Genomic DNA, 12,424 nt, shown 5'->3' with positions numbered 1-12,424 from the left:
GATTATCCTTGCAACAGTGGTTAGAATTCCACTTGATCATGGTGTATGATCTTTTTTAAAAAAAAAAAAAATTATTTGTGGCTGCACTGGGTCTTCATTTCTGCATGCAGGTTTTCTCTAGTTGCAATGAGCAGTGTCTACTCTCTAGTTGTGGTGCACAGGCTTCTCATTGCAGTGGCTTCTCTTGTTGTGGCACACAGACTCTATAAAGCGTGGGTTCAGTAGTTGTGGTGCATGGGCTTAGTAGCCACACAGCATATGGGATCTTCCCGGAGTAGGGATCAGACCCATGTCACCTGCCTTGGCAAGCAGACTGTCAACTACTGGGCCACCAGGGAAGTCCTATAATCCTTTTAGTGTATTGTTTAATTTGGTTTGCTAATATTTTGTTGAAGATTTTTGTATCTATATTTATCAGTGATGTCGATCTGTAACTTTACTTTTTTGTGGTATCTTTGTCTAGTTTTAATATCAGGGTTTTGCTGGCCTCATAGAATGAGTTCAGAGTGTTCCTTTCTCTTTAAATTTTTGAATAGTTTGGGAATGCTAAGTGTTAATTATTTCTTAAATGTTTGGTAAAACTAACCTGTGAAGTGATCTATCTGATTGTGGACTTGGTTCATCGGGAGTTTTTTGATTACTGATTCAATTTCGTTTCTGGTAATCACGCTGTTCTCTTCCTTTCTAGGAATTTTTCCATTTTTTCCTAAGTTGTCCATTTTATTGTGTATAATTGTGCTAATCTCTTATGTATTATTGTGGTGTGTGTTGTAACTTCTTTAATTTTTTTTATAACTTCTCTTTCATTTTCTATTTATTTGGGCCCCCTCTTCTTTTTTCTTTTAGTTTGGGTAAAGTTTTATCAATTTTTATTTAACCTTTCAAAACTAGACGTTAGTTTAAAGATCTTCAAAAAAATTTTTAAATCTTTATTTCATTTATTTCTGCTCCAACCTCTTTTCCTTTCCTTCTACTAATTTTTGGACTTTGTTCTTTTTCTAGTTCCTTTAGGTGTAAGGTGAGATTGTTTATTTGAGATTTTTTGTTTGCTGAGGTAGGGTGCTAGACCATGCCTTATGTAGTGGCTGCTGGCCTTCTGGTGGACAGGGCTGGGTACCCAGGCTGGGGTTCAAGGATGTCTTGGGTTAGTGTCAGTTGGCTGGTGAGTGGATAAACCAATTACACTATTAGACTAAGTACTAATAGTCTAGAGGGAAGACTCCAAAATGGTTCTGCCAGCACTTTGTCCTTGTGGTGGAATGAGCTCACAAAAATGGCTGCCACCAGCCTCTGTATTCCCAGAGGGAGTCTCAGCTGCCTCCTGCTTCTCTAGGAGGCCCTCCAAGATCAGCAACTGGGTCCAACCTGGCTTCTTTTATTTATTTTTTAAAAAATATTTATTTACTTAATTTTTGACTGCATTGGATCTTAGTTGCAACTTGCAGGATCTTTGTTGTAGTGCTTGGGCTCTGTAGTTGTGGCATGCAGGCTTAGTTGCCCCATGGCATATGGGATCTTAGTTCTCTGACCAGGGATTGAACTCGTGTCCCCTGCATTGGAAGGCAGGTTCTTAACCACTGAACCACCAAGGAAGCCCCATGTCTTCTTTTAAATTACAGCCCCTGTACTGGGGACTAAGAGCATGTGAGATTTGCATGTTCTTTGTAAGAGTAGGCTCTATATTTCCTACATAGATTCAGCCCTTTAGCTCTCCAGTATGCAAGCCCTATTGTCCTTCACGGCCAGATATTCTTGGGATTTGTCTTCTCAGAATAGCACCCCTGGGGTAGGGAGCCTGATGTGGAACTCAGACCCCTCATTCCTTGGGGGAGAACCACTGCAATTGTGATTATGCTGCTATTTGTGGGTCACCTACTCAGGAGTGTGATTCTTCACTATACTGAGTCTTTGCCCTCCATATTCATCTCATTATAGTAGTTAACTTCATTATATCTTTATTTGTGGAAAATCTTCTCTGGTGGTCTTCATGTCATTCTCATCAATAGTTGCTCTGTAAATAGCCCTAATTGATGTGCCTCTGGAAGGAGGTTAGGTTCACGGTGTTGCTACTCCATCATCTTGAGTGCACCTCTCAAAATTTCATTTCTTTAAAATGATTTAAGTACTCATCAAGAAAGCGTAGTCATCAGATATCATAAAACATCATGATATATTTAAACACATTTCTTTTTCAGGAAGAAGTCTGTAGGGAAAGAGCTTAAAGTAAAAGAAAATATGCCTCAAGTCCAGGTAACAGAATCTCTCCCTGTGCATCTAAATTTGATTAATAATGCTCTGATGACTGTTTATATAGACAACATATGTATGTGAATACAGGTGTATGTGTGTTTGTGTGTGTGCACATGTACTAAATTTTTTTCTTAACAATGCTTCTTTACTATTGGTTGACTTCTATCAACAAGTTTTAGAAAATCAAATGGTGAATTCAGATATGTTTACTGTCAAGGTTATGAAAATTACTGTTATTCACTCAATTATAGGCAATGTCATAGAGGAAAGAACACCATATTATGATTCAGAACAGACTTGCTAGTTAAGTGACATTGGACAAGTCCCTTTAACCTACTTGAATTTTGGCTTTCATCACTAAAATGGGTAAAACAACAGCTGTCCCATCTATCTCAGAAAGGTGTGAGATATAAGAGGCAAATAAGAAAATATTTCAGAGATTGTTAATATAGCGTACTCTTTTTCGTGTGATCCATGTGTATTCTGAAAAAAATACAAGTAACCCTTCATTTTATCTTCTCTTTGATAAACTTTCTTTTGCTGAAAGTTAAAACTTCTTAACCATCAGAGCATCATGTCACCCATTTGGTCACTCTCTTCCAGTGACTGACTGGACTTAAGTGTCCCACAAGTATATACCTGCATGTTTCAAGAATCAAGTAACGTAAATGGGAAGAAAATGAGAGTACTTCTTGAGATACTGAATATAAAAGGAACAACTTTATGGTATTAGTTTTCTATTCCTGCATAACAAGTTACCTCACATTTTGCAGCTTAAAATAATTAAATTGTTTTCATGGTTTGAATGGCTTAGGAGTCTGAGCATGGCTTAGCTGTGTCCTGTGCTCAAGGACTCACCAAACTGCAATCATGGTGTTGGCTAGGCTCTTTTTTTTTTTTTTTTTGTCACTTGGGGGTCCTCTTCCAAGCTCAAGTGGAAGTGGCAAACTTCAGTTCTTTGTGGTTGTTGCACTGGGGCCCTTAGCCAATGGCCTTCTCCACAGTTTACATTATAGCATCTTATATCTTCTTAAAGGCCAGCAAAGAGTCTGTTTCTCTCTCTTTTTTCTTTTTTGCTAAGACAGTCTTATGTAATATAACATGAATAACATGATCATGAATGATACCTTTTCACTGTAGCTATATAATTGATCCTTGAACAACATGGGGGTTAGGGATACCACCCACTCCCTCAAAGTTGAAAATTTGCATACTGCTATCTCTGCCTCAGGAACAAAAGAATTGATAAATGACTCACTGAAGGGCAGAAAGGTAAAATGACTCGGATAGAATCAAGACTCAAACCCTAGTTCTTTTGATTCTACATATTGTGATCTCTAATCAGACATAAACTTCCCCCACAGTTAGTTAAACATCTGTAAAGTGAAAATATAGATACTATATTCATTGAAAAATATCCTTGTATAAGTGGACTCATGTGGTTCAAACCCATCTTGTTCAAAGGTCAACTATATAGTGTAGTCTAATAAAGAAAGTGGCATCTCATCACTGTACAATATTCTGTTGGCTAAAAACAAGTCATAGGTGGTATCCACACTCAAAAGGAGTGGATTGTACAGAGCATAACCTTAGAAATGGAGATCTTTGAGGCCATTTTAGAAATCTGACTGGTGATTTTATATAGAACAGCATTTTGTGTATTTATAAAATTATAATTCCATCATGTTATTAAGTCTTTAGTGTTTTAGTTCTTTTGGGCCATGTCTTAATCCCTTCAGACTGCTTTAACAAAATATCAAGGATTGCAGTGAACGTAGAGGTGCGTATATTATTGAATTACTGGCTTTCTGGGGGAAGTGGTAAGTACCTAGAAGTGAAATTACTGGATCATTTGGCCATTCTATTTTTAATTTTTTTGAGGAATCTCTATTCTACTTTCCACAGTGGCTGTACCAATTTACATTCCCACCAACAGTGTACTTGGATTCCCCTTTCCTCATATCCTTCCCCTTGTTATTTCTTTTCTTTTTGATAGTCATGATTCTGACCAGGAAAAGGGAGTATCTCACTGTGGTTTTGGTTTGTATTTCCCAGATTATTAGTGATATTGAGTATCTTTTTATGTATTGGTTGTCTGTTTGTCTCCTTTGGAAGAATATCTGTTTAGGTACTCTGCCCAGGTTGTTTTTTTTTTAATTCATTTATTTTTTAACTGAAGGATAATTGCTTTACAGAATTTTGTTGTTTTCTGTCAAACCTCAACATGAATCAGCCATAGGTATACATATATCCCCTCCCTTTAGAACCTCCCTCCCATCTCCCTCCCCATCCCACCCCTCTAGGTTTGATCTTTTGTTGTTGACTTGTACAAGTTTTTTGTGTATTTTGGATATTTATCCCTTATTGGATTTATCATTTGCTGATATCGTCTCCCATTTACTAGGTAACTGTATTATTTTGCTGATACTTTGACTCTATGAAAACTTTTTAGTTTGATGTAGTTCCATTTATTTTTATTTTTGTTTCCTTTTGTTGAGGAGACATATACAAAAATATGGCTAAGACCTATTTCAGAGAGCTAACTGCCTGTGTTTTCTTCTAGATGTTTTATGGTTTCAGGTCTTATATTTAAGCCTTTAATCCATTTGAGATTATTTTTGTATATGATGTAAAAGTAATCCAGTTCCACACTATTCCAGTATTCCAAATACCAGTTACTGAAGAGGCTCTTTTTTCCTCATTGTATATTCTTGCTTCTTCTGTCATAGTTTAATTGAGCACATGTAAGCCCTTGTTTAAGAGGGAGTCTCAGTTTTCTATAGCACTTTGGGACCACTGGATGTCAGCCCTACTGCCTTTCAAAGCCAGGCATTTCAGGGGTTCCTCTCTCTGGTATAGATCCAGGAGCCAGGGTTCCTGACATGGGCACCAGCCCTTTGCTCCCCTGGCAAAAGTGCCTGTTTGGTGAGATCCCTCTCTGTTGTGTGCCATCATGCTGGGGGTATTGCTTTTAGTGAGAGTGTTTCTTTTCCTCTACTACTTGTCTTGATGTAGTCCTTTTTATTCTTTGTTGTGGAGCATGTTTGACTAGTTCTGAGGTTCTTTTCACAGGGAGTTGATCTCTTTGCAGGTGTATATTTGTTGATCCATGGGAAGAGGTTCTTGCTCTGCCCCATCTTCAATAACCTTCCCTATAGATTTTCTTTTAAGAATAAGCCTCATTTTCCTGTTTCTTCAAATTTGAATTACTTTTAATTGTATCTTGGACTTTGGGAATGTCATGTTGCTGAAGCTCTGGATTCTGCTATGTTCTTGTGAAAGTGAAAGTCGCTCTCCGACTCTTTGCGACCCCATGAACTAAATAGTCTATGGAGTTCTCCAGGCCAGAATACTGGAGTGGGTAGCCATTCCCTTCTCCAGGGAATCTTCCCAACCCAGGAATTGAACCAAGGTCTCCTGCATTGCAGGCAGATTCTTCACCAGCTGAGCTGTAACTTATCTGTCATTGTGCCTAAGAAGTGTGTAGTGAATGTTTGTGCTCAAATCATCATCTTGGCTATCTATGGGTTTTAGAAAGATAATAATTCAGTTCAGTTCAGTCGCTCAGTCATGTCCGACTCTGAGACCCCATGAACCGCAGCACGCCAGGCCTCCCTGTCCATCACTGACTCCCTAAGTCCACCCAAACCCATGTCCATGGAGTCGGTGATGCCATCCAGCCATCTCATCCTCTGTCGTCCCCTTCTCCTCCTGCCCTCAATCTTTCCCAGCATCAGGGTCTTTTCCAGTGAGTCAGCTCTTCGCATCAGGTGGCCAAAGTATTGGAGCTTCAGCTTCAACATCAGTTCTTCCAATGAACACCCAGGACTGATCTCCTTTAGGATGGACTGGTTGGATCTCCTTGCAGTCCAAGGGACCCTCAAGAGTCTTCTCCAACACCACAGTTCAAAAGCATCAATTTTTCGGCGCTCAGCTTTCTTTATAGTCCAGCTCTCACATCCATACGTGACCACTGGAAAAACCATAGCCTTGACTAGACGGACCTTTGTTGGCAAAGTAATATCTCTGCTTTTTAATATGCTATCTAGGTTGGTCATAACTTTCCTTCCAAGGAGTAAGTGTCTTTTAATTTCATGGCTGCAGTCACCATCTGCAATGATTTTGGAGCCCAGAAAAGTAAAGTCAACCACTGTTTCCCCATCTATCTGCCATGAAGTGATGGGACCAGATGCCATGATCTTAGTTTTCTGAATATTGAGCTTTAAGCCAACTTTTTCACTCTCCACTTTCACTTTTATCAAGAGACTCTTTAGTTTTTCTTCACTTTCTGCCATAAGGGTGGTGTCATCTGCATATCTGAGGTTATTGATATTTCTCCCGTCAGTCTTGATTCCAGCTTGTGCTTCCTCCAGCCCAGCGTTTCTCATGATGTACTCTGCATATAAGTTAAATAAGCAGGGTGACTATATATAGCCTTGACGTACTCCTTTTCCTATTTGGAACCAGTCTGTTGTTCCATGTCCAATCTTCCTGACCTGCATACAGGTTTCTCAAGAGGAAGGTCAGGTGGTCTCGTATTCCCATCTCTTTCAGAATTTTCCACAGTTTCTTGTGATCCACACAGTCAAAGGCTTTGGCATAGTCAATGAAGCAGAAATAGATGTTTTTCTGGTACTCTCTTGGTTTTTCAGTGATCCAGCGGATGTTGGCAATTTGATATCTGGTTCCTCTGCCTTTTCTAAAACCAAAGATAATAATTATGACAATAAATTAGTTAAAAAAAAATGAATACTTTTCTTCCCCACCCCATATTACATCCTAGAAAGTAGCACATGCTCTGGAAATTGAGAACAAAGTTCTTCGGGAACAACTGAAACAAGCTTTACAGGTAAAAGATGTCATGTTCCTTCATACTGTGAAAAATTGAAGAAAATATCCTTAAACAACTTTTTAAATGAATAATTTTTAATTTGTAAACCAAGAATCTACATATTGTATTGTTTTGCCAGCTTATAGTATTTTCATTTGATGCAGTAGAAATATATAGATAAAATTTGATATTTATTCTCTCCAAAATAGTAAGCTAGAGAGAGAACTGATACACACACTTAAAGCAATTTATTTCTAGATATAGGTGGAGTCTTTTTGAGCTTAGCAGAATTATAAGATATATTGAGATAAGAAACTGGTTATTTTACAGAAGAACAATTAGGATTTGCTCGTCAAAAATTAATAAAAGACATAAAAATGTATTACTAAAGCAGTGTGGTTCTAGATTTGGTACTGAATGAAAAGTCTGGGAACAGATTCAGATGAATATAATAATTTTGTATTTTATTGTTTTGCTTATTAAAACTTTTTTATAAAGGGATAAAAGTCACAAAAGTAAACTACTATGAAAAAATTGTGATTTCTAGTTAATTTAATGTACTGAAACTAATTACAAATCGATTTAAGATCTAGATATAATAAGTGAACTATGTATAAATTGGAAGAAACACTGAATAACAATTACATATCTTGGCTAGAGCAGGACTTTCTAAGCATTATACCAAAAAAGAATATGTTAATATATTTGGCTATATATATATATATAATAAAACTTTCTATGATTAAAATTTTGTAAGATATAAAGATAAATGGCAGGTCTTTATAAAATGTTTCATATCAAGGTCTTTTACGTATCTACAGAAAATATAGATAGTCTTCCTCCTCAATAGACAAAGGACATAGGCAAATCAATTGAGAAACGCATTGCCAATAAATGCATACAAATGTATTCAGCTGTACGAATTACCAAGTAAACACAATTTAAAAATAACAGAGAGAGGGTGGTTCAGTGGTTAAGCCTCCATGCTTCCAGTGCTGGGGGCCTAGGTTCAATCCCTGGTTAGGGAACTAGATCCTGTAGGCTGCAACTAAGAGCCCGCATGCTTCAAAGATCCTGCACAAGGCAATGAAGATCCTGTGTGCTGCAACTAAGACTCAGTACAGCCAAATAAAAAACATTAAAATAGCAGCAGTACAGATATATTTTACCTACTACTTTTTTAAAAATTGAAGAAACAGAAATATTTAATATTTGTGGGTTTATGTTGAGATGAGCAGGTCTTTCATATACTTCTATTGTCAGTATGGATTGATACTTCTCTGGAAGAAAATATATAACCAAAGTCTTGGAAAGAGTCTTTACAGTGAACCATTCCACTTCTAAAAATTTATTGCAAATAATAAAAAAGTGTATAAAGTTTGTACAAGTATGTAGAATAGGAAATTTTTAATAGCAAAAGTTTTTAAATTACCAATATGTCCATTGATAAGCAATTTGCTAAATTAGTTAAGATATATTATTAAAATTTACTTGTTACCTAAGACTTCCCTGGTAGCTCAGCTGGTGAAGAATTTGCCTGCAGTACGGGAGACCTGGGTTCAATCCCTAGGTTGGGAAGATGCCCTGGAGAAGGGAAGGGCTCCCACTCCAGTATTCTGGCCTGGAGAATTCCATGGACTGTATAGTCCATGGGGTCACAGAGTCAAACAGGACTGAGTGACTTTCTGTTAGCTGTTCTAATTTGGATGTATATTTATCATCATGGGAATCTCTCTCTCTCTCTCTCTTCAGTCGCTAAGTCATGTCCGATTCTTGCAACCCCATGGACTGTAGCCACCAGGCTCCTCTGTCCATGGGATTCTCCAGGCAAGAAAACTGGAGTGGGTTGCCGTTTCCTTCTCCAATGAGAACATACTATGGCATTATTTAATGAAAAGAGCATATATGTGTGTGTGTGTATAGTATAATCCAATCTGGATAAAAATTAAAAATACAAATATGCATATGCACTAGCATATTTAGAAATAATTAAAAAGTATATATGTCAACAGTACATTTTCTGTTTGTGGGGAGATTGTGAACTTTTTTTTATTGATTTATGTATTCTTTTATACAAGTAACTTAATTTTATGAAACTAAAATTTATTAAAAGTGACTTTCAAAGAAAGATTTAATTCTAGAAGAAATAAATTATTTTTCACATTTACTACTTGATATTATAGATCTTAATTATTTTGGGTACATTCTATCACCTATAATGTATACATTTTATTAACTTTTATTGTGCCTGTATTATAACTAGAACCTTAAAAAACAGTGGGCAAGAGAATCTCTTGGGTATAAAAATAGCTGTTTAAGTAGAAGAGATTTCTTCATAGTTTTTAATTTTAAAATTGAGAATTTTGTGGGCATGAATATACGAAGATTCCTGAAAATTATAATATTGGCAGGAAAATGTCACAGAAATGATACTTGACAGTTACTTTTTTAAAAACAGGAAGCTGAAAGAGCTAAGCAGCAACTTGCCTATTTCCTAAATCAAGAAAAGGAGTTACTTAAAAGTGAGGCAAAGACCAAGACAACCACAGAAATGACTACTGGTAAATTAAAAGTTAAAGGTGAAGATTCAAAATATATACCATTGGAAAATGAAACAAGAAAAGCAGTAGTGGGAGATTCAGGTGGACAAAAAACAAATGATAAAATTACATATCCACAGGTAAGGAAATAACCAAAATAGAAACAGTAATATGTGCAGTAAGAAATTTACCCTTTTATAATATTAACTTCATTTGTATATTATTTTTTTAATTTTTCTATGCTTTTTTTTTTACTTAGAATTATTCCTTTTGGATGTATCAGTTCGTTAACATCTTGAATTCAAATATAAATTAAATGTGTATTGATTTTTGTGGGTTTTTGGTAATCCAAATATTTGCATTTTTCTTCAGGACAGTTGATACAGTAGACTTGTCAAATATGAAGTTATGTTTTATATTTAAAATTGTTCATTGAGATATAATTGACATATTATTTTCAGGTATACAAATTAATGAGTCAGTATTTTGTATATCGGAGAAGGCAATGGCACCCCACTCCAGTACTCTTGCCTGGAAAATCCCATGGACGGAGGAGCCTGGTAGGCTACAGTCCATGGGGTTGCTAAGAGTCAGACACGACTGAGCGACTTCACTTTCACTTTTCCCTTTCATGCGCTGGAGAAGGAAATGGCAACCCACTCCAGTATTCTTGCCTCGAGAATCCTAGGGACGGTGGAGCCTGGTGGGCTGCCGTCTATGGGGTCGCACAGAGTCGGACACGACTGAAGCGACTTAGCAGCAGCAGCAGCATTTTGTATATACTATGACTGAATCACCACAGTAAGTCTAGTTAATAACGTTGTACATAATTACAGAACTTTTTTCTTGTGACGAGAACTTTTAAGATTTGCTGTAGTAGCAGCTTTCAACTATGCAATGCAGTATTATTAACTGTGGTCACTGTGCTGTACTTCATACCATTGAAATTGTTTAAAATAGAAGTTTGTACCTTTTGACTCCTGTCACCCATTTTGCCCACCCCCAAATCCATGCCTCTGGCAACTACCAATCTGTTTTCTGTATCTGTGAGCTTAGTTTTCATTTTGTTTTAGATTCCACATAAAAGTGAGATTGTATGGCATTTGTCTTTCCCTGTCTGACTTATTTGGCTTAGCACAGTGCTCTCAAGATCCATCCATGTTGTCACAAATGGCAAAGTTTCATTATTTTTCATATCTGAATAATATTCTACTGTGTGTGTGTATGTAAGTGTTAGTTGCTCAGTCAGGTCTGACTCTTTGCGACCTCATGGACTATAGCCTGCCAGGCTTCTCTGTCCATGGAGTTTTCCAGGCAAGAATACTGGAGTGGGTTGCCATTCCCTTTTTGAGGGGATCTTTCCAACCCAGGAGTTGAACCCAGGTCTGCTGCATTGCAGGCAGATTCTTTACTGTCTGAGACACCAGGGAATATATGTACATATGTGTTGTTTTCTTGATCCATTCACCCATCAATGGATATACAGACTGTTTCCATATCTTGACTAATGTAAATAATGCTGCAGTGAACATAAGATGCATATATCTTCTCTAGTTGGTGTTGTCATTTATTTTGGAAAAATATCTAGAAGTGAGTGTCGCCTGGATCATCTGGTAGGTCTAGTTTTAGATTTTTTGAGGAACCGCCATACTCTTTTCCATAATGGCTTCACCAATTTACGTTCTCATCAACAGTGTGCAAGGGTTCCCTTTTATCTACATTCTTGCTAATACTTGTTATTTCTTGTTTTTTTAGCTAATAACAATTCTGACAGGTGTATGGTAATATCTCGTTTTGGTTTTGATTTGTATTTCTTTGATGATTAGTGATGTTGAGCATCTTTTCATGTATCTTTTGGCCACCTGTATGTTTTCGTTTGTAGAATGTCTATTCAGATCATGTATTCATTTTTTACTCAGACTGATTCAGTTTTTTTTTTTTTGCAATTGAGTTGTATGAGTTCTTTATGTATTTTGGATATTAACCCTTTATCAGATAAGTGATTTTTAGATGTTTTCTCCCATTTAGTAGGGTGCCATTTCATTATGTTGATGGTTTCCTTTGATGTGCAGAAGCTTTTTAGTTTGACATAATTCCACTTTATTTTTGCTGTTGATGTCAGACACCCAGATTCAATAAGACCTATGTTAAGCTTATTGTCTATGTTTCTTTTAGAAGTTTTATAGTTTCATGTCTTACATTCAAATGTTTAACTCATTTGGAGTTAATTTTTGCAGTATCTATTTATTTAAGCTTTTTTCTGTTTCCATTGGTACTTTTTGAAAAATAAAAAAAATTTAATGCAATTTTAAAGTTTAGATTCCATTTACAGTTATTACAAAATATTGGATGTATTGTACAACATGAGAAATAGAGCCAATATTGTATAATAAGTATAATTGAAATATAACCTTTAAAAATTGTGAATTACTGTATTGTACACCTGTAACATATAGTGTATAATAGTATACATCAATTTTAAGTAGTATACCTATTTAAAAAATGGTGTAAAATAGTATACATCAATAGTAGAAAGCTATATACTTCAATTTAAATATTGAATAAAACAACACACATACATTGTAAAATTGTAAATCAACTATACCTACAAGTGGAATTATGGGTCATATGGAAGTTCTATTTTTACATTTTAGGATCTTTCCATACTGTTTTCCACAGTGGCTGTAGTGCTGTTTTGATAGGGATTGCCTGGAATCTGTAGATCGTCCTGTATTGTGTGGTCATTTTAACAATATTAATTCTTCCAATCCAAGAACATGGTATGTCTTTCCATCTGGTTGAG

At 36.3% G+C, this 12,424-nt stretch overlaps 1 protein-coding gene across 50 annotated transcripts in view; it reads left to right on the top strand.

Moving 5' to 3' along the window:
* Positions 1–12,424, top strand: part of CCDC7 (coiled-coil domain containing 7) — a 248,163-nt gene that overhangs the window by 36,145 nt on the left and 199,594 nt on the right. For 45 of the 50 annotated variants that reach the window (XM_081558764.1, XM_081558765.1, XM_081558759.1 and 42 more), the window contains 3 exons: positions 2,196–2,250; positions 7,034–7,099; positions 9,540–9,761. In XM_081558764.1, coding sequence (XP_081414890.1) covers positions 2,196–2,250; positions 7,034–7,099; positions 9,540–9,761 — 343 coding nt within the window. The remainder of the gene's footprint in view (positions 1–2,195; positions 2,251–7,033; positions 7,100–9,539; positions 9,762–12,424) is intronic. The other 5 variants (XM_081558761.1, XM_081558756.1, XM_081558748.1 and 2 more) reach the window with 1 other exon arrangement.

The sequence above is a fragment of the Giraffa tippelskirchi genome, chromosome 13, assembly GCF_054371585.1.
Source record: "Giraffa tippelskirchi isolate mGirTip1 chromosome 13, T2T-mGirTip1v1.2.pri, whole genome shotgun sequence".
NCBI lineage: Eukaryota > Metazoa > Chordata > Mammalia > Artiodactyla > Giraffidae > Giraffa > Giraffa tippelskirchi.
The sequence above is the reverse complement of the archived record's forward strand: the minus strand, read 5'-3'. Positions and strand labels throughout refer to the sequence as shown.